This window comes from Stylophora pistillata, chromosome 6 (genome assembly GCF_964205215.1).
Source record: "Stylophora pistillata chromosome 6, jaStyPist1.2, whole genome shotgun sequence".
NCBI lineage: Eukaryota > Metazoa > Cnidaria > Anthozoa > Scleractinia > Pocilloporidae > Stylophora > Stylophora pistillata.
In genome coordinates, this window is record NC_142524.1 from 32,472,943 (window position 1) to 32,493,491 (window position 20,549).

At 39.1% G+C, this 20,549-nt stretch overlaps 2 protein-coding genes across 2 annotated transcripts; both read left to right on the forward strand.

The window, feature by feature from the left end:
* The first annotated feature begins 884 nt into the window (after positions 1-884).
* LOC148729472 (putative skeletal organic matrix protein 5) lies at positions 885-2,846 on the forward strand. The gene is made up of 2 exons (XM_088724678.1): positions 885-1,011; positions 1,643-2,846. The coding sequence occupies exons 1-2, from the start codon at positions 949-951 to the stop codon at positions 2,165-2,167; spliced, it is 588 nt and encodes a 195-aa protein (XP_088580804.1). The 5' UTR covers positions 885-948; the 3' UTR covers positions 2,168-2,846.
* Positions 2,847-11,302: 8,456 nt separating this feature from the next.
* LOC148729473 (uncharacterized) lies at positions 11,303-19,434 on the forward strand. Its single transcript, XM_088725154.1, has 6 exons — positions 11,303-12,302; positions 15,616-15,908; positions 16,115-16,229; positions 16,820-16,856; positions 17,391-17,517; positions 18,423-19,434. The coding sequence occupies exons 1-6, from the start codon at positions 11,303-11,305 to the stop codon at positions 18,945-18,947; spliced, it is 2,097 nt and encodes a 698-aa protein (XP_088581280.1). The 3' UTR covers positions 18,948-19,434.
* Positions 19,435-20,549: the final 1,115 nt, after the last annotated feature.

Below are 20,549 nucleotides of genomic sequence, written 5' to 3' on the forward strand. Positions count from 1 at the left end.
CGTGATGCTGTTAGTGAGCTTCTATGCGCTAACTGATGTTTGGCTGTGTAGCCGCGTGTTGCGGTTTCAGTCAATACCCACTAATTGACCCATGCTCACCATAGAGTCTCCTGTAGCTCAGTGATTAGAGCATCCGACTAGATCACGGAAGGTCGTGGGTTGAAATCCCATCTGGAAATTCGTTGTTTTCTCTTTTTTTTTTTTCTTTTCCGTTTCTGACAATAAAATCTCATTTTTGTCTTTTAGCTGTAAAATCATGCAAGGAAGTGTTTGATGCGCACAAGTAAGCGATCTGAACTGCTTGCTCATTCAAACGGATTTTTTCAACAATTCTATAAGTGGTAGTTAATCCAAAATTGTCAGCACAGCTATTAATCTTTAAATTTTTAAAACTGTCCAACTAAGGGTTGATTTGTATATCTGAAACTATCCAAATTCATTTAATCCTTGGTTGGACAGTTTTAAAAAAATAAATAATAGCTTGATTGAGCAATGCACAAATACAACTGACTAGCCATAAAATTAATAAGTAAAACGACTACATTCTTGTCCAATTTTGAAAATAACTGTATTCCTAAAATTCCTCTAACAGCCCAATTGGACTCGGTATACGGCTTAGTCCATTCTTGGCTGCCCTTGGAATTTTTTTTTGTTTTTTTCACCCAACTATTTCCAAATTGGACAGCATATAGTCCTATAACACATACTGATTGCACAAATTAGTTATCTCATCACCTGTGACGCTGGAGACGCAAATGTGACCAGGCGGTTATAATCACTTTCGATCCACAAATAGTATTTCATGGAGAATTTTTTAACATTCTAAATTCATTGGATGAAGAGAACAAATGACTTCCTTACCTTCTCCGATTCCATTTTACCAGATTAAACGGGACTAAACTGGTTTCCCTTCATCTGAGCTCAGGACCAACTACAGTTCTCTGTCACATGGGAGATTTTGGATGCGGAGATGGAGGATGGACGCCAGTTATGAAGATTGATGGTAACAAGGTACCACGCTAAATCGACTTTTCTATTAGTTGTGTGTCATGATAGTCCACTTTATCAAACTGGCACTAACTGCCTTATAATTAAGGAGGGCGACTTGCGCGCCCCGTTCATATTTCCGACCACCCACTTCTTTTTGGGGGGGAGGGGGGGTAAGGGGGTCACATGGTTATCACGAGGAACGGAAGGGGGATCACTCGTCGCAAACGAAGTATAAGGAGGGGACTATAGAAAATTGATTGTCAATTAGGGGGGTCCGGATAATACTAGAGAACCCAAGGGAGATCAGGTCGATTATATTGTGACTCAACCAAAATCCTCAGCACCTCCCAGATGATAAGTAATGACCGTTTCCTAACTTAGTTGGCTCCAATTAACCAAACGGAACAGTAATTCTGCATGAATAATGCCGTACGTGACGTCACCAAGTCATAAATATTTCATGATCACCAGCTTCCTTTCATTGCCTAATCTTGCTCTCTGAAAGCAGTTTTAAAGTGAATTCCAGAGAAGAACAAAGAGCTACTTTGGGAAAATAAATTTTATGATCGTCACAAATGGTCTAAAAAAATGAGCAGGACAATGCGGTGGATAATTCAAACCCACTAGGAATTGTTTGACATTATTCTCCTAGACGACCTTTCACTATAATTCCAGTTACTGGAGCAATAAAACTGAATACAACATTGCTGGAGGAGAGACTGGATTTGACTTACAAGAGACCAAGTTACCGACCTACTGGACCACACCCATCTCTAAGATCTGCCTCGGTATGAAGATTGGCGGACAGATCAGGTTCATTGTCCTCAATAAGGAGGCCAGCTCTCTTTACGCACTGATCGCTGACGGGAAACACCGAAGCACCTCATTGGGTCGTGACAAGTGGAAGAAGCTTATTGGCTCAGAGGCCTCCCTGCAGGAAAACTGTAACAAGGAAGGGTTTAATGTTATGTGTAGTGCGTCTAGTCACTCTAAAGCAAGAATCGGCATCACTACTAACAACCAGGATCACTGCAACTCTTGCGACTCCAGGATTGGGTTTGGTACAGGGGGACAATTTGATGACTTCAACACGTGTGGTAATGAGGCAACCAATTTACATTCATCGGATAATGGAGATAAACACATAAAAGCCATGGGATACATTTTGGTTCTTTGAAACCAAACGAAAAAAAAGAATGTTCATTCAAATGTTCAGACTAGATTCAGAATGATTCAGACTTTGGAATAGCTAAAAGACAAAGGTTTTTCCAAAAATCTTCTAAGATGAGTCTTTTTTCTTCCGAATTTTTCACATGATTGACTCTTAATTCATATTCGAGTTTTAGTTTGGTCTCGTTCGGCCGGAACTTTTTTGCCACATTTTCTTTGCCAGGGAAGAAACTTTAGAAAAATATTTACGCCGATACATTTGAAACAAAACCGTTTTCAAAGGCAACGATGTCCAGGAAAAAACCAACAATGGGGAATTTAATCATAAAATGTTCCCCTCTTCTATGTCAATTGTCTTCCTTAGTAAGTTTTACCTCAACAAGTGTCTTAGTCGCGGCTTACAGCACTGCTGGATCTGTCCTCTGATGACCATATCACCTGAGTCTTCTTTCTAAATAAACGGCATGTGATTATCAAGATGATGAAGCTTGTTTGCTTTTTTGTTTTGTTTTGTTTGGTTTTTTTTTTTTGGCAGAATTTGGTTCGACACCATCCACTGCATGGTTATAATCTAGATACGAGAGGTTCTCTAACATCCTAAAGGCTGATTTTCCATAATTTTCCATGCCCATGTTTTTTCCCTTCCCTTTTGTCTGAGAGAACCTTCGACACCATTGAGACTCCAGTATCCAAGCTCGCTAATTATCTGATGGATTAAAAGAAACTTATCTGTTAAGAACTTACAAAAAAACACACAAAATAATGGGGCCTGGATACTAATAGGATATTCTCAGTTCAACTATTGGCCCTTACGAACGAGAAAAAGAGTGACGCACGCGCGTACGCAGTCATTTTGATGAACAATCTCTTATAAGATGAGCGAATTTGAATCTGAATGTATATAAACATTAAATCGTTGGGCTTAAAGTTTCTTATTCAGAGGAGATCCTAATTTATGAAATTACAGGCTAGCTGTCATCATGAAGACAGAAATTGCCAACGATTTTTCGATTTCTGTTTCTTTTGATGTTCTTATTAAACATCCTGAGTGGCTTTTTGCAACTGACCTACAAATGAAAAAGTGACAATTTTCCTAAAAGTTTCTAATGTGACTTAGGTGTTGCAGTTCTAATGACTTAGGTGTTAGAGTTCTAAAGTATCTCAATCACGTTCACCAGATAATGTAAAAAAGGCATTAAAGCCATGGGATACATTTTGGTTCTTTGAAATAAACGGAAAAAAGGAAAGTTCATACAAATGTTCAGATTAGGTTCAGAGTGATTCAAACTTCGGAAAATGTAAAAAAAAAAAAAAAGGCTTTTCCAAAAATCTTTTAAGACGGGTCTTTTTTTTTTTTTTTTTTTTCGAGTTTTTTACATCATCGACTCTTAAATCGTATTCGCGTTTTAGTATGGTCTCGTTTGGCAAGAACTTTTTCTCACATTTTCTTTGGCGAGGAAGACATTTTATAATAATACTTCCGCCGATGCATTTAAACAAAACCGTTTTCAAAGGCAACGATGTCCAGGAAAAACCCAAAAATGTGGAATTTAACCTTAAAATGTTCCCTCCTTCTATGCCAATTGTCGTATTTAGTGAGTTTTACCTCAACAAGTCTCCTAGTTGCGGCTTACAGCACTGCTGCGTGTGTCCTCTGATGACCATATCACCTAAGTCTTCTTTCCAAATAAACGGCATGTGATTATCAAGATGATGAAGCTTGTTTGTTTGTTTGTTTGTTTTTTATTTTGTCAGGATTTGGTTCGACCCCATCCTCTGCATGGTTATAATCTAGACACGTGATTTTCCATGATTTTTCATGCCCGTGTTTTGCCCCTTCCCTTTTGTCTGAGGGAACCTTCTATACCATTGAGACTCCAGTATCCAAGCTCGCTGATTATCTGATGGAATAAAAGAAACTTATCTGAAAAGAACTTACAAAAAAGCACACAAAATAATGGGGCCTGGATACTAATAGGATATTCTCAGTTCAACTATTGGCCCTTACGAACGAGAAAAAGAGTCACGCACGCGCGTGCACAGTCATTTTGATGAACAATCTCTTTTAAGATGAGCGAATTTGAATAATGTATATAAACATTAAATCGTGGGGCTGAAAGTTCCTTATTCAGAGGAGATGCTAATTAATGAAATTACAAGTTAGCTGTCATCATGAAGACAATTGCAAACGATTTTTCCATTTCTGTTCATCTTTTGATGTTCTTATTACACATCCTGAGTGGTATTTTGCTACTGACGTATTAAATGAAAAAGTGACAATTTTCCTAAAAGTTTCCAATTGACTTAGGTGTTGCGGTTCTCAATTATCTTATGTGGCCAAATTGAACATCAGTCAAAAATAAGACGGCGTCTATCAGTGACATTTAGCAAGTGCACCAAACTGTTAGATCGAAATAACTGCTGCTGAAAATTATAGAGATTGTGTCACATACGACAGGTGGCACCAGAAAACTGTACTGTCACAAGCGGAACTCGGAACTCAAAACTCACTTTGCAGTATCAGACTAACTCTTAGTACATGACGACGGATCCTTTCCTCGCAAAGAAGTCATCATGTCCACATTAATCTGTTCTCTCATCCTGATGTTTCTTGCAGCCAAAGGTTTTTCAGGTTAGATCGTCTATATTTCCCCGACGATATCCAAAACTCTTTTCTTCAGTAAATTTCGTTATTGTGTACCTAGCTTCAGACACTTCAAGAAATATGTTATTCACCAACCGGACCGTTCGTATAGAGAAAAACTGTGCCCATGATTCTATGTTTTGGATACCGCCTAAGGCCGTAGGCCAAGGGCGGTATTCAAAACAGAGGGTACAGTTTTTTTTCCAATACGGACCGACCTAGGCTAGCGATTAACATTTTTATGTTTTTTCTGAAACTTGACGAAATGCGTTCCAAAAGAACCCTAATGATTCAGGGCTGTAATTATGGCAAGATCCTCCATGAAGAGAACAATACTTCAGCGAGTAGACTGTAGAGAGAAACAGTGGTAAAACATTTTTACTGCGTAATGATAAAAGTCATTTAAAATGCTCCTAAAAAAACTTCGAAACATATTTTAATAAGTATCTGTCATGATTCAACACCTAGTAATTAGAAAGCGCGTAAGGAAAAGAAGCTTGCGCACATTTTTGAAAAATAACAGCACTGTTTTGGCAAGTAAACTGGAGTTAAATGATCTTCACGATGACTTTTTTTTCTTAACCGATCTTACGGAAAGAATAATTATCTTCCAACGACGATTAATCTAGAATTACCTCTGTTAAGTTTTAAAATTCAAATGTTCCTTTTGAAGTTGTGAGAGTCTTCTTTTTTGCTTGCTGCACTGGCGTCCGTGTAAAATCTTGTCTTTCTTCCACTGAAAAATTGAAGTCAAATCAGACGCTTTTTCTAGTTAGAAACAGGGAGGGTTGTAATGCGACTTTTAGTCATCAAATTAATTCAGTTTCTATTGTGAAATGTACGGTAAATATACCCAACTTCATGAGACTTGCAAAGAAATAGCAAAAGTTTATCTAGAGTAAAAAACTCAACATCTTTAATACTAAGAACAAATTGTTTGGAGCATTCTGATATACATGAATGAACGTTTACTTACATTGATTCGTGTAATTGCTGATTGCAAATACCTCTCGTTTTCACTTTCTGAGTTCCTTTTTGAGAAGGATAATTCAATCACAACTGGTTTTGTAGGCTGTTAATCTGTTTTTAAAAATATTTGGTACCACAAAATCATTTCAAAATCATTTTTTTGCGGAAAAAGCAAAGTGATTAAAAAAAGGGTGAGAGAGTTTATTTATCGCCTGAATGTCGTCACCGAAATATTTGCCTACAAATGCTGCCAAGCCGGTAAAACAAAAGATATACATGAAAATTTTGCAAAGAAGCTAAGGATATACTTGGCGACTCTACACGCAACGTAAAGAGTACCGGGCCGGATGGGAGAGTACTGGCCGCTATCGGAACTGATCAGATCGCACGACTTGTAGAATACCGCCCGCGCGCGAACTGAGAAAAAAAGTAGTAGCAGATATTGTTTTAGTTTAGGCTGTATTCGTGGTGGGTAAAGTTGTTGTTTAGGAAAAGAAATAAGGGCAATTTCTTTATTTGCTACCTGCTGAAACTTCCAAGACGATCTTCTCTAGCTTTTATAGAGAGGCCGGAAAGAAAACGGAACGACAAGAAGGCCTGAACGAGTGATTTTGGCAGGTGGATAAAATGAGATCAGCTGAGACTTCTCAGTTGAGGTGCTCATAAAGTTAAAATTAACCAAGGAGATCAGTGCATATCAAGAAGCTGATTCAAACAGCTGACTTGCTCTTCTCTCTTTCATCTTTGTGGTCTTTTTTCCGCTCATCAGTTAAAGATTAGCAACTGAGAATATTGTCATTGCACTTGCCCAAGGTTCTCGTTCAATGAAGGTTAGCCACTAATTTGGTCAGTTTTCCCTTACAATTTTCCGGTGCCAGGATATATTCGGTACTCGATGGGAGAGAAAACTAAACGGTTTCAACAACATTTTCTGGCATTCTTCTCAGTTTAATTGCTAATTTGTGCAGGTGCCTAAAGTGGCGAAAGTTACATGAGTGCTTTTTGCGATGTGACAGGTTCTTAAAGGAGACTTACCCTGATCCAAAAGAAACAAACAAATGAATGGTTATCTGGTCCACATTTACCCCCGATTTTTCAAATCTTCGTCAATGATTCAAAAACATCGATAATTCACCAATCCTTCTCCCTTTAAGCGAATTCACAATCGCTTTCGCAAACGTTGAACATTTAGGTACCAAAAATAACCCTCCTGGCCACATGCACTCCTTGTAGCAATTATCAAAGTCCCAGCTAAGTGCTTTTAAGCAGTATTTAACAGGTGAAAAACCTGTCATTAAGTCACAAAAGACTCAAGCCCGTTTCTACATAATCGAAGTGTCTGAAATTGCTGTAAGTAAAATTGTAGCTCCATTTGTCTAAGCATAGCACATTGTTAAAAACATTTCAAAGAGAAATTAATTTCCGGGTAAAAACAAACAAAGGCTTATTGATCGTTAACCAGTTTCGCTGAGTGAGCCGTAAATAATAAAAGTCCCACCAGATTGAGGCAAGTTGTATCGATACCGTATTGGTTTTTGTTCTGTCTTGTTACTTTTTCTTCAAATAAGGAGGGACAATGTTTCATCAGAAGTGATATACCGTTGTTTTTGCCTTCCTTGAACTTAGAAAATGATACCAAAGTAAAACAGAAGTGATTAAAAGCCATCTCGGATTTTTCCGATCTAAATTCCATTTATTCTGGAGGTCGTCAGAACCGTAAATCGATCGTAAGGTATTTTTTTCAATTTTTCATAGCCATGTTCAAAGAACGAAAACAAAGTTACAGCATAGTTGAGCTTTTTTCAGAGGATACTAACTCTTTAGTGTGGTGCGCTGTTCAGAACCTTAGAATTTAGCATAAGCGATATTGGAAACTGAATGGAAATATTTTTGGTTTAAATGTACTCTGATCTTATGAGAAAGGCGCTTTTCTACTTTTAACCTTAGCTCAGGTTTTGAGTGCATCAATATCTACATTGCCAAAATTAATTTTTTTTTTTTAATTTTTCATTTCCGCGGGAAAAAAAATACTGGGCCTCTCAATTTGTGCAAAAGATAAACAAGACCTCCATAAACTGCATTCATATCCAAAAAGAGGGATGGAAGACTGAAAGCTGCCACAGCAGCACGGTTCTCCCACCCACGCAACTGACAACTGAGTCAAACCAGAGAGCATCGTAATGTTTCATAGTTTCATAGGGGCATATGGTATTTCGTGGACTGGACTGGACTGGACTGGACTGGACTGGACTAGTAAAACGCGGACTAGTAAAACGCGGACTAGTAAAACGCGGACTAGTAAAACGCGGACTAGTAAAACGCGCACTAGTAAAACGTGGAATAGTAAAACGCGGACTAGTAAAACGCGGATTAGTAAAACGTGGACCTTGGAATCTCTTCTAAGTGTTTCAAAATTGCGGAGACTAGTCTCGTCGTGTTTGTGACCCTTGGAAGCGATGAGCGACTGGACAATGGCCGTCTCGTCAAAATACACACAAGAACTTTCCGTCCAAATCGTTGGTACAAATTATTTAAATCCTCATATCTTAGGCCACTGCCAGCAATTTTTTTCGGCAATGCTTTGCTTTATTGGGCTATCCGCATGACCTGGGTTGTACAGCTTTCCTCGAAAAGACAGGAGTCTGTGATGACGGTTGTCAAGATATTTCAGGTCTTCGGCGGCGTCTTTGACAGAGATTACAGAACTTCTGTTCACTAGCATTTCATCAGACAAAGCCAACCTAGACGAAAGCAAGATTCTTCGAAGAGCGATCACGTCTTCTAGGGCGTCGTGGGCATCAAAAGTGGTTTGAAATAAATGTTCGTAAACAGAACTCTACCCAGGCTTTACAAATTTACCTTCTGCGTTTTGGAGGGAAGAGTGCTTGCTTTTCATGAGTGATTTCATCAGTATCAAAGTGTCTGCAAACCGGATGGAACTGATGGAACTAAGCTCCGCGATAAAATATTCGCCACCGTTTCGAAGAAGTATTGGAATATCAAATGTGGCGGCGTTGTGTCCAGCCAAGATTGTGCAAACGGGCTTTGTGGACCGTGTTGAAGCTGAATCTATGCTGGCCCACAAAAAAGTTACGAACTGCTTAAGTACTTGCGATAACTCAAAGGCTTCTACTAGTCGATTATTATTAAAAAGTCGGCGGATTCCATTGACAGTTTTAACTGTAAGTTTGTTGACCTTTGACGCGTGAGAATCTATGTCTCTGGTTGGTAGAATATAGCATGAGAATTGTTTAACTGACCTATCCACGGCAACAAGCTGACATACTTCTGCTGATTTTCCCGTTTCCTGTCATCAAATTTTTCCTTTTGAACTGTGGGTCTCGAAGTGTATTTCGGAACTGCATTTTCGTACTGTTCTTGTTGTTGTTTCGTGATAGCAGCGGTTATATCATAAAGATCAGTGATTGAAAGTTCAAAATTGTTCAACTCCAATGTTTTCGCAGAAGAGTTTAGGTTCAGGCCAATGCCACTTTCATACATGGTACCTTCTTTACCCTCATTTTTCAATGTTTCTGAAATCTGGTGTTTGTGTAATTGTGATAGACGTCGCTTGAATGCAACTGTTGATTTCCTTTGTTTCTCCTTCGAACTTTTCTGGTCCATTTTCGTATTATGGTCTACACAGAAAAGACCTGGCTCTATGTTAAGTGACGCTAGAGTTTGAGGAATGTACCTGTAACCTAAATTTACTTGAGAGACACTGCAGGACACTCGATAATCATTGCTTTCACTTCCCCCGTAAAAGTGAATTTTGGGGTTCTTCGAGCCCACCACACTGTTCAGAGACTCATTATATTGAGAATTTGCTGCAGGTGCAAGTTTGTTTATAACAATGTCTGTGCTATATTCATCATAGAGAGATTTCTGGGCTGATTGAAGGCTATCTCCTTGGAGGTCTTTCCCATAGGGAAGATCTCTGGGACAATAATGAAAAAGGTCTTTCTTGTATCGACACCATGTTTCTCTACAACAGTATGGTCACCAAATGCATGTGGCACAATGCTTTGAATTGTAGATTTCATGTTTGTAGCATCCCCCTTATTTTGTGCAATACAGTATGTCAAGGATTTGACAAGGTAATTTATGACTTTCTGTGACAATACTGAACTGTTGGGGAACTTATTTCGTTGGCTCAAGTTGTATAAGCATGTTGTAAGGGATCTTTTTATGTGAACTGTATCACTCCATTTTTCCACACCATAGAGTACCTTTTGCTTTAGGTGAGATTCAGTCATTGAATCATCTTCCCCGGTGTAAATTGAAAATTTGACATTCAATTTAGTTACCTTATTGAAAAGTTCAACTGCAGCTAAAGGCTCCATTGACTTTGAAGAGCCCGAATGATTTTTACTACAGTCGTGGTCATTTGGTCGTTTTCCTGCCTCTTTAGCTTCATCACAGGAGCGGCACATTTTATTTTTTGTTGTGTAGTCAAGGACCTTACCAGTTGAAAGGCCCATGACTGCAGCATGTCCGGTCTTAGAGTTGAAACCTCGCCCCTGTTTCTGCTACCCCATGTCGTAAGAACAGGCAATAGGTACCAAATTTTTCTGGTCAGGCTTGTTACCACCTTCAATTGCCTTCTCTCCTTCAAGGTTTAGGAATTGCTGGCAACTATTCTTTGCTACTAGCTCTATTGCCTTTCCAGCTTCCCTTTACCGATTTTTAAAAGTTGATGAGTTCAGTGCAGGCACATTGAGGATTGAAAGTGAATTGTTTAAATGGGTGTTGCCCACTCATGTGTGTAAACAGCCAAGGGCAGCTCTCGTGTTCACATCAAAGGTCAATGGACCGCGTGCACCGGATCTGTGCTCTTTTGATGTTTTAATGGTGTTTTCTGCATTGCATTGGCTGCATGTAACAGTAAACGTGCTTGCCAATCCACTGTGCTGTTCTTCAATAACATTGCCAAGAGACAAAGGGCCTAGAAATATTGTAAAATACACTGTAAACTAGCAGGGAAAAAAGACTCCATCCACAATATTTTTTATGTTCTTTTATATGATAATGGTGTAAAATATGCTGTAGTGCAGTTAAAAATAGTGAGAATTTACCACAATGACAAAATGAGCGTGAAGGCCCCCCTTTGCAAGACTAATAAATGTAGATGTAGATTCCTTCAGACCATCTGTAAGGGTTTCTAAGTCCACCAGTCTGGATCCTTGTGGCAGGTTCGCCTTCCTCTTAGCTTTATTCTGCTGATGGGAATCAGGGTTGGAGTCAACAGGACAGGTAGGCCGATAATTAGGACAAGCTTGGCAGGAAAATCTTACCAAAAATTAAGACTTCCGAATAAAGAAAAATGTACCGACCTCACGTGCTCGTGTCATTCGTTTTGCTGGGGGTTCATTTTCCTTGGATATGTTATCATACTGGAGCTTCCTTTTGGCATTCCACGTTTTGAACCCTTCGTGTAACCTCTTTATTTTTGTTTCTTTTCTGGTTTCGATCGCTTCCACTTTCCGAAAGCGACCTGACGCATTGCGGATGTAATGCTTAACGGATGTAATGCTTTTACCGGCGGGATTAAAACTTAAACCTGTGCGCCGCAAAGTTCTTGTGCGGGACAGTAGGGAACATCGGAAACAGTCATTTTATATGGCACTCACTACGCTGGACTGGAGTGACGTTCTCAATGAGGTGGACATAAACAAGGCGGTCGAGGTGCTTGAGGTAAAGATTCGTGCAGTGATGAATAAGTTTATGCCGCAAAAATCTGTACGCATGTCATCGCGTGACCCAGTTTGGATGTCCCCATTAGTCAAGTGTATGCTGAGGACTAAGTCCCATATATCTTTAAACAACAAGGAACGTCTGTCTTTATTTAATAAGCGCATTTCTGAGCTGATAACCGAGAACAGAAGAAAACTGGCTGCCATCGGTAGCGGTGAGTGGTGGAAGGGCGTGGACGCCCTATCGCAGCGTCGCAGGTCATCGTTGATAAATTTGGACAAGAACTCTCTAATTCGTCTGAACGACTACTTCGCCAACCTGTGCTATGATGACACTTACGTTAGACCTAGTGATATGGATATCCCGGACAGTGTAAAGCCCCCGAAAATATCTGAGCGGTGTGTCTGGAATACCTTAGTTCATGTAAAGAAAACGGCAACGGGACCAGACGACCTCCCGTACTGGATCTGGAAAGACTGTGCTGAGCTACTCACACCAATCGTCACTGACGTTTGGAATCTGTCGCTGTCTACTCATACATGGCCAGACTCCTGGAAAAGGGCAAATTTTAATCCTCTCCCCAAAGTGAACATGCCTATAGAGGGCTCAGACTACCGTGGTATTAATGTTACTCCCGTTATTGCCCGGTTTTTCGAGAAGGTCGTGTATCGTACACAAGCACAGTCAGTCATTGAGAACAACCTGAGCCACACCCAATTTGCATGTATACAGGCGGGTAGTTGCAAAAATGCCTTGCTCGCTATCCAGCACCAGACATACAAGTATTTAGATAGTAGTGACTGTAGCGCAGTGCGAATTTTTACCATGGACTTCAGTAAGGCTTTCGATTTTGGGAACCATGTTATTTTGTCTGCCAAACTGAAACAGCTACCTCTAAATCCGTACATTATCAATTGGTATCATAGTTTCCTCTATGCAAGACAACAACGTATTGCTAGTTATAATTTTTTAGGACAGTGGAAATCTGTCGATAGAGGAACCACACAAGGTAGTGTAAGCGGACCGTATCTTTTTAATATATTTTTGAACGATTTGGAGATTTTTTTTTAATGGTTGCCCTGTGCTTTTTAAATATGCCGATGATTCCACTATTCTTTCGCCTATCACTAGGAATAGTGACCCGTCTGCCGACTTAGTAGGACAGTTCTTAACATGGTGTAAAGACAATAGAATGGTCTGCAACCCTTGCAAATGTAAAGAGCTGGTTGTTAGAAAGAAAAATCATAAAGTACTCTACTCTCCAGTTCACAATATTCCCCAATGTAATAGCTTCGTTTTACTACGAGTAACTTTACAGAGTGACGGAAAATTTGATGAGCATGTAAGAACTAAGCTTGTCAAAGCAATTAAGTGTTTACACGTCCTACGAACATTGAGAAAGGAATATTACTCTCAGGAAGAGATTTATCATCTTTTTATATCCATTGTTTTGGCTAATTTTAGCTATGCACTTTCAGTCTATGGGGCATCTGAGTCCGATCTTACGGTTGTACAAAATTTTTTAGACCGATGTCCTAAACGCGGTTTTATCTCATTTCCAGTTTTTATCAAGAACCTTTTAAACAAACAAGACCGAAACATTTTGAAGAAACTAAAATCAACGGATTGCTACCCCCTGAAAGACATCATTCCTGTCCAAAAGACATATGTTCACAATCTTAGGAAAAAAGGCTGCGCGCGCCCGAAAATTAATACACAGCGCTTTATGAACACCTTTGTAAATAGGTTGATATTTAAGCTCCATTTATTGTAATGACATACTTTTTAATGCATAATGTGTATGTAAATTTCTGTAGTTTTTCCAAATTCATTGTAACATAAGATATGTAGTTTTATCTTATGATGGAATAAAGACTTTTATTATTATTTATTATTTATTATTATGTATGCGTTGTGCAAACTTCTGGTCGTTCACTGTCAATATTGTGCTCATTACTGGAAATTATCCATGCCGTTTCACTCTCGTCAAGTAAACTTCGCGATTATGTGACAAAAATTGTGCACTCGCGTGAAGGCGCCATGTTCGTTTACATATTTGATGCCATTTAAAAGCTCGCGCCATTTTCGTACCCATTCTTCGCCGGGCCAAAAAACCCTATTGAGCCACCTTAAGATGAGCGAATTTGAATAATGTATATAAACATTAAATCGTAGGGCTGAAAGTTCCTTATTCAGAGGAGATGCTAATTAACAAAGTTACAGAATAGCTGTCATCGTGAAGACAGGAATTGCAAACGATTTTTCTATTTCTGTTTATCTTTTGGTATTCTTATTAAACATCCTGAGTGACATTTTGAAACTGACGTATTAAATGAAAAAGTGACAATTTTCCTGAAAGTTTCTAATGTGACTTATGTGTTGCGGCTCTAAACTATCTTATGTCGCCAAATTGAACATGAGTAAAATATAAGACGGCGTCTATCAGTGACATTTAGCAAGTGTACCAAACTTTTAGATCGAAATAACTGCTGCTGAAAATTATAGAGATTGTGTCACATACGACAGATGGCACCAGAAAACTGTACCGTCACAAGCGGAACTCAAAACTCACTTTACAGTGTCAGACTCACTCTTAGTACATGACCACGGATCCTTGCCTGGCAAAGAAGCCATCATGTCCACATTAATCTGTTCTCTCATCCTGACGCTTCTTGCAGCCAAAGGTTTTTCAGGTTAGATCGTCTATATTTCCCCGGCGATATCCAAAATTCTTTTCCTTAATCTGTTCTCTCATCCTGACGCTTCTTCCAGCCAAAGGTTTTTCAGGTTAGATCGTCTATATTTCCCCGGCGATATCCAAAATTCTTTTCTTCAGTAAATTTCGTTATTGTGTACCTACCTTCAGACATTTCAAGAAATATGTTATTCACCAGCCGGAACGTTCGTATAGAGAAAAACTGTGCCCATGATTCTGGATACCGGATTCCGGATACCGAATGATTCTTGACGTAGGCCAAGGGCGGTATTCAAAACAACGCGTACAGTTTTTTCTAATACGGACCGACCTAGGCTAGCGAATAACATTTTTACGTCTTTTCTGAAACTTGACGAAATGCGTTCTAAAAGAACCCGAATGATTCAGGGCTGTAATTATAGCAAAATCCTCCATGAAGGGAACGATACTTGAGCGAGTAGATTGTAGAGAGAAACAGAGCTAAAACATTTTTACTGCGTTATAATAAAAGTGATTTCAAATGCTCCCAAAAAAACTTAAAACATATTTTAATAAGTATCTGTTACGATTCAACACCTAGTAATTAGAAAGCGCGTAAGGAAAAGAAGCTTGCGCATACTTTTGAAAAATAACAACACTGTTTTGGCAAGTAAACTGGAGTTAAATGATCTTCACGATGACTTTTTTTTCTTAACCGATCTTATGGAAAAAGTAATAATCTTCCAACGACGATTAATCTAGAATTACCTCTGTTAAGTTTTCAAATTCAAATGTTTCTTTTTTGTTTTGAAGTTGTGAGTCTTTTTGTTTGCTTGCTGCAATAGCGTCCGTGTAAAATCTTGTCTTTCTTCCACCAAAAAATTAAAGTCAAATCAGACGCTTTTTCTAGTTAGAAACAGGGAGGGTTGTAATGCGACTTTTAGTCATCAAGTTAATTCGGTTTCTGTTTTCAAATGTACGGTGAATATACCCAAACTCATGAGACTTGCAAAGAAATAGCGAAAGTTTATCTAGAGTAAAAAACTCAACATCTTTAATACAAAGAACAAATTGTTTGGAGCATTCTGAGATAGATGAATGAACGTTACATTGATTAGTGTAATTGTTGATTGCAGATACCTCTCCTTTTCACTTTCTGAGTTCCTTTTTGAGAAGGATAATTCATTCACAACTGGTTTTGTAGGATGTCAATCTAATTTAAATAATATTTGGTACCACAAAATCATTTCAAAATCATTTTTTGGCGGAAAAAGCAAAGTGATTAGAAAGAGAGAGAGAGTTTCTTCATCGCATGAAGGTCGTCACCTTAATCTTTGCCTACAAATGCTGCCAAGCCGGTAAAACAACAGATATTCATGAAAATTTGCAAGTAAGCTAAGGATATACTCGGCGACTCTACACGCAACGTAAAGGATACCGCTCGCTACAAGTGCTTTTTCCTGTTTCCTTCCAGGAACAACAGGTTTGGAACACAAGTCCAACGTTTCATCCCAGACTTTCAGACAAAGTCTTTTATCAATAGATGAATACTTTTACCTCACTGCCCCTAAGGTTGGAACGTTCGCGGCGTTCGATGACTACGAATGCATCATTCTATGCCTGAGGAATCCTTTATGCTGGTCTGTAAACTTGGCGGTGGCAAAGAGACAAGGTGGAAAGATTTGGTGTGAGTTGCTCTCCTCTCAGAAGTATACCATTCCTGAGGAATACAGGGAAAATAGGACTTCACATCACGTTTCCATCAAGGTGGGGATTGCCATTTATATCAACATAGACTTGACTTTTTTCTATAAACGCTATCATGATGCAGTGTAGTTTCTTACTTTGAAGTCAAGTTCTCCAGTAATGAATAGTGATACCTTTTTTTTTTGGCCGTAAAGGTGGAGAAGTGTCTCATATCTATTTAATCCATGAGTACAAAATGTGTCAAGATTTTCTCCTTCTTTCGACAGTTGCCTTGTTTTTCCTCTCCATGCCTTAACGGTGGTAGTTGTGTGACAAGCTATATACACTACTCGTTTAAATGTGTCTGTACAAACGACTTCATTGGAAAATATTGCGAGAAAGGTATCAATACTCTTTTAATCTGTTATGATTACATTGAGATTAAAAGTTTTTTTTTATTATCATACAAAACCATTGATCAAAAGAAGTCCACAACTCTGAGGGTACTGATCGGGATGCAAGTGACAACCCCCAACCCCCGCAGAATGATTATTTACAAAAAATAATGCTACCACGCTCCCTCCAAATACCAAATATGTGCTTGAGTAAGAGTTCCCAAAAGAAAGCAGAACAGTTTCATTGAAAGACCTTGCCTACATCTCCGACTCTGAAATAGTCTTACTGTGCAGCTTTGGATTAAAACAATCAAATCTAATTATCTACTAGAAAAATATCTTGAGCCACCAACTCGAGGTCCAGCCCGAACACAAACCCAACTTTGAGCTGGAATCCAGACTTGATTGATCGAGATTTCCTCCGAATTGAAATTTTAGGGGGCATCGAGGATATATCTCGGAGGAACAAAATCTTCCAAATAAATTCTGGCTCCTCTCGATCAAGCGAGGTCAATTCATTGCAAGGCTGTTACCATATAACCATACTTTACACTTCTTTTCCGTTTCTCACGATAAAAAGTTGTTTTTGTCTTTTAGCTGTAAAATCATGCAAGGAAATGTATGATGCGTACAAGTAAGTGCTATGAACTGCTTGCTCTTTTTAAACAGATTTTTCGCACACTTGTATTGCTGGTAGTTAATCCGGATTTGTCAGCACAGCTATTATTCTTTAAATCTTTTAAATTGACCAATTAAGGATTAATTTGTATATCTGAAACTATCCAAATTCATTTAATTTTTGATTGGACAGTTTTAAAAACAATTACAAAAATAATAGCTTGATTGAGCAATGAACAATTACCACTGACTAGCTATAAAATTAAGAAATAAGAGGACTACATGCTTGTTCAATTTTGGAAATAATTGGATTAAAAAAATTCCTCTCGGTATATGGCCTCGTCCAATTTTCATCCAAATTATTTCCAAACTGGACAGCATATAATCCAATTACTCATACTCGCTGGAGATGCAAATGTTACCAGGTGCTTAAAATCACATTGGATCCACAAATACTAGTAGTATTTCACAGAGAACTTTTTAATGTTCTAAATTCATTGGATGAAGAGAACAAATGACTTCCTTACCTTCTCCAACTCCATTTTACCAGATTAAACGGGACTAAACTGGTTTCCCTTCATCTGAGCTCTGGACCGACTACAGTTCTCTGTCACATGGGAGATTTTGGATGCGGAGATGGAGGATGGACGCCAGTTATGAAGATTAATGGTAACAAGGTATCATGCGTAATCAACTTTTTTATTGGTTTTGTGTCATGATAGTCCACTTCGTCACCCTGGCACTGACTGACTGATTGACAGGGAGGGCAACTTCCGGGCCCTGTTCATATCTCCGAACCAGTCATCACACATTACTAAGGTGGAGAATATGTACATTTTTGGTGGGAGTCACATGCATGGTTATCATGGGGAACGGTGGGGGGATCAGTCGTCGCAAACGTATTTGGGGGGGGGGCCTATAGAAAATTGACTGCCAGTTAGGGGATTCCGTAGAATACTTGGGAGCCTAAGGGGGATCAGGTCGATTATATTTGTGGCACAACCAAAATCCTCCAGCACCTCCCAGATCATAAGTAATGACCGTTTCCTAACTTAATTGGCTCTAATTAACCAAACAGAACAGTATCTCTGCATGAATGATGCCGTATATTACGTCACCAAGTCATAAATGTTTCATGATCACCAGCTTCCTTTCATTGCCTAATCTTGCTCTCTGAAAGTAGATTTAAAGTGAATTCCAGAGAAGAACAAACAGCAATTTTAGGAAAATAATTTTACAAGCAGGACAATGGGGTGGATAATTCAAAACGCATTAAGAAATGTTTGACATCATTCGTATCTAATACCGCAGTTCAAAATATATGAACTTCATATATTCAGTGTATCTGATTTATCATCACGGGTTTATTACGAATCAACTTAACGGCCTGCTCCCAGTTGGCTTGTTAGCTCAATTGGTAGAGCGCTGCACTAGTATCACAGAGGTCAGTGGTTCTAATCCCGTACAGGCCTGATTTTTTTTTGTCAGGTCTGATTTTCGCTATTGCATAAATAGCGCTCTCTACTGCGAGGATCGTGCATCATATGTAAATGTTTAACATTGTTTAACATTATTCTCTTAGACGACCTTTCACTATAATTCGAGTTACTGGAGCAACAAAATTGAATACAACATTGCTGGAGGAGAGACTGGATTCGACTCGCGAGAGACCAAGTTACCGACCTACTGGACCACACCAATCTCTAAGATCTGCCTCGGTATGAAGATTGGCGAACAGATCAGGTTCATCGTCCTCAACAAGGAGGCCAGCTCTCTCCACTCACTGATCGCTGACGGAAAACACCAAAGCACCTCATTGCGTCGTGACACGTGGAAGAAGCTTATTGGCTCAGAGGCTTCCCTGCAGAATAACTGTAACAGGGAAGGGTTTAATGTTATGTGTGGTGAGTCTCGTCACGCCAAAGCAAGAATCGGCATCGCTACTAACAACCAGGATGACTGCAACTCATGTGACTCCAGGATTGGGTTTGGTACAGGGGGGCAATTTGATGACTTCAACACGTGTGGTAATGAGGCTTCTGGTTCACGTCTCCCGGATAATGGAAATAAAGACATTAAAGCCATGGGATACATTTTGGTTCTTTGAAATAAACGAAGAAAAGGAAAATTCATTCAAATGGTCCGACTAGATTCAGAATGATTCAGACTTTGGAATATGTAAAAGACAAGTAAGGCTTTTCCAAAAATCTTTTAAGATGGGTCTTCTTTTGTTCTTTTTCTTTTTTGAGTTTTTTACGTCATTGATTTTTAAAACATACTCGAGTTTTAGTATGGTCTCGTTCGGCCGGAACTTTTTTCCGACATTTTTTTTGGCAGGGAAGACATTTTAGAAAAGTATTTCCGCCGATACATTTGAAGTCAAACCGTTTTCAAAGGCAACGATGTCCAGGAAAACCCCAACAATGTGGAATTTAATAGTAAAAATGTTCTTCCTTCTATGCCAATTGTCTTCCTTAGTGAGTTTTACCTCAACAAGTGTCCTCGTCGCGGCTTACAGCACTGCTGGGTGTGTCCTCTGATTATGACCATAGAACCTGAGTCTTCTTTCCAAATAAACGGCATGTGATTATGAAGATGATGAAGCTTGTTTCTTTGTTTGTTTGTTTTTTCTCAGGATTTGGTTCGACCCCATCAACTGCATGGTTATAGTCTAGATACGTGATTTTCCATGATTTTCCATGTGATTTCCATGTTTTCTCCTCTTTCTTTTTGTCTGAGGTACTCTTCGACACCACTCAGACTCCAGTATCCAAGCTCGCCGATTATCTAATGTATTAAAGAAACTTGTCTGTAGAGAACTTACAAAAAACACACCAAATAACGGGGGCCTGGATACTAATGGGATGTTCTCAGTTCAAGTCCTGGCTCTTACAAAAGAATAAAGAGTGACGCACTCGCGTGCACAGGAGTTTTGATGAACAATTATTCTTTTCAGATGAGCGAATTTGAATAATGAATACACTCTTTAAATCGTGGGGCTGAAATAGAGGATATTACATGGCCGCTTGGGGATACGAATTTTATCTTCGAGCGCTGTAAGTTACTTTCACTCGTTCGCTTACAAACAGACAGACAGACATAGCCTAATTGACCACTCCCCATAGGGGCTTTTCAGGGCCAATACCCACCCATCCCACCCAGGGGAGGACATCCACCACACAGTAATCTCGTGCGTGGGAAATTAACGTCTTCTACCCCTAACCCTGCAGGAGACGGGGCCTACAATTTATTCGTCCTTATCCGAGAACACTAGAATATCCATCCATTTCTTGATTATAGAAAGGTAGTAAATTCTCCTCACTTATTTTAAGACCATGAGTATTGGTTCGGCCGCGACTCGAGCCCTCGACCTCCCGCACAACACAATCCGGCGCTCTAACCAATTCAGCTAACCGGGAGGCTAACTTGTGAGAGATACTTTCAGCACCAGAAGATAAAATTCGTATCCCCAAGCGGCCGTGTAATCTTCTGTTTATTTTATATATACTGATGAAATTTCTACCAAAAGCTCAACTTTTTTTTATTCATTTTCGAAACAGTGCAATTAAAGTAGTCACCTATCGCAAAATGCATAACCCAAAAATGTTATGAAACTCGGATATAAAGTTATAAAGGAGAAATAAAGACAATAATACTTATATTTTCTGTTCCAAAAAGTCAAAATTTTAATGAAGAAGAGAAGAATTCT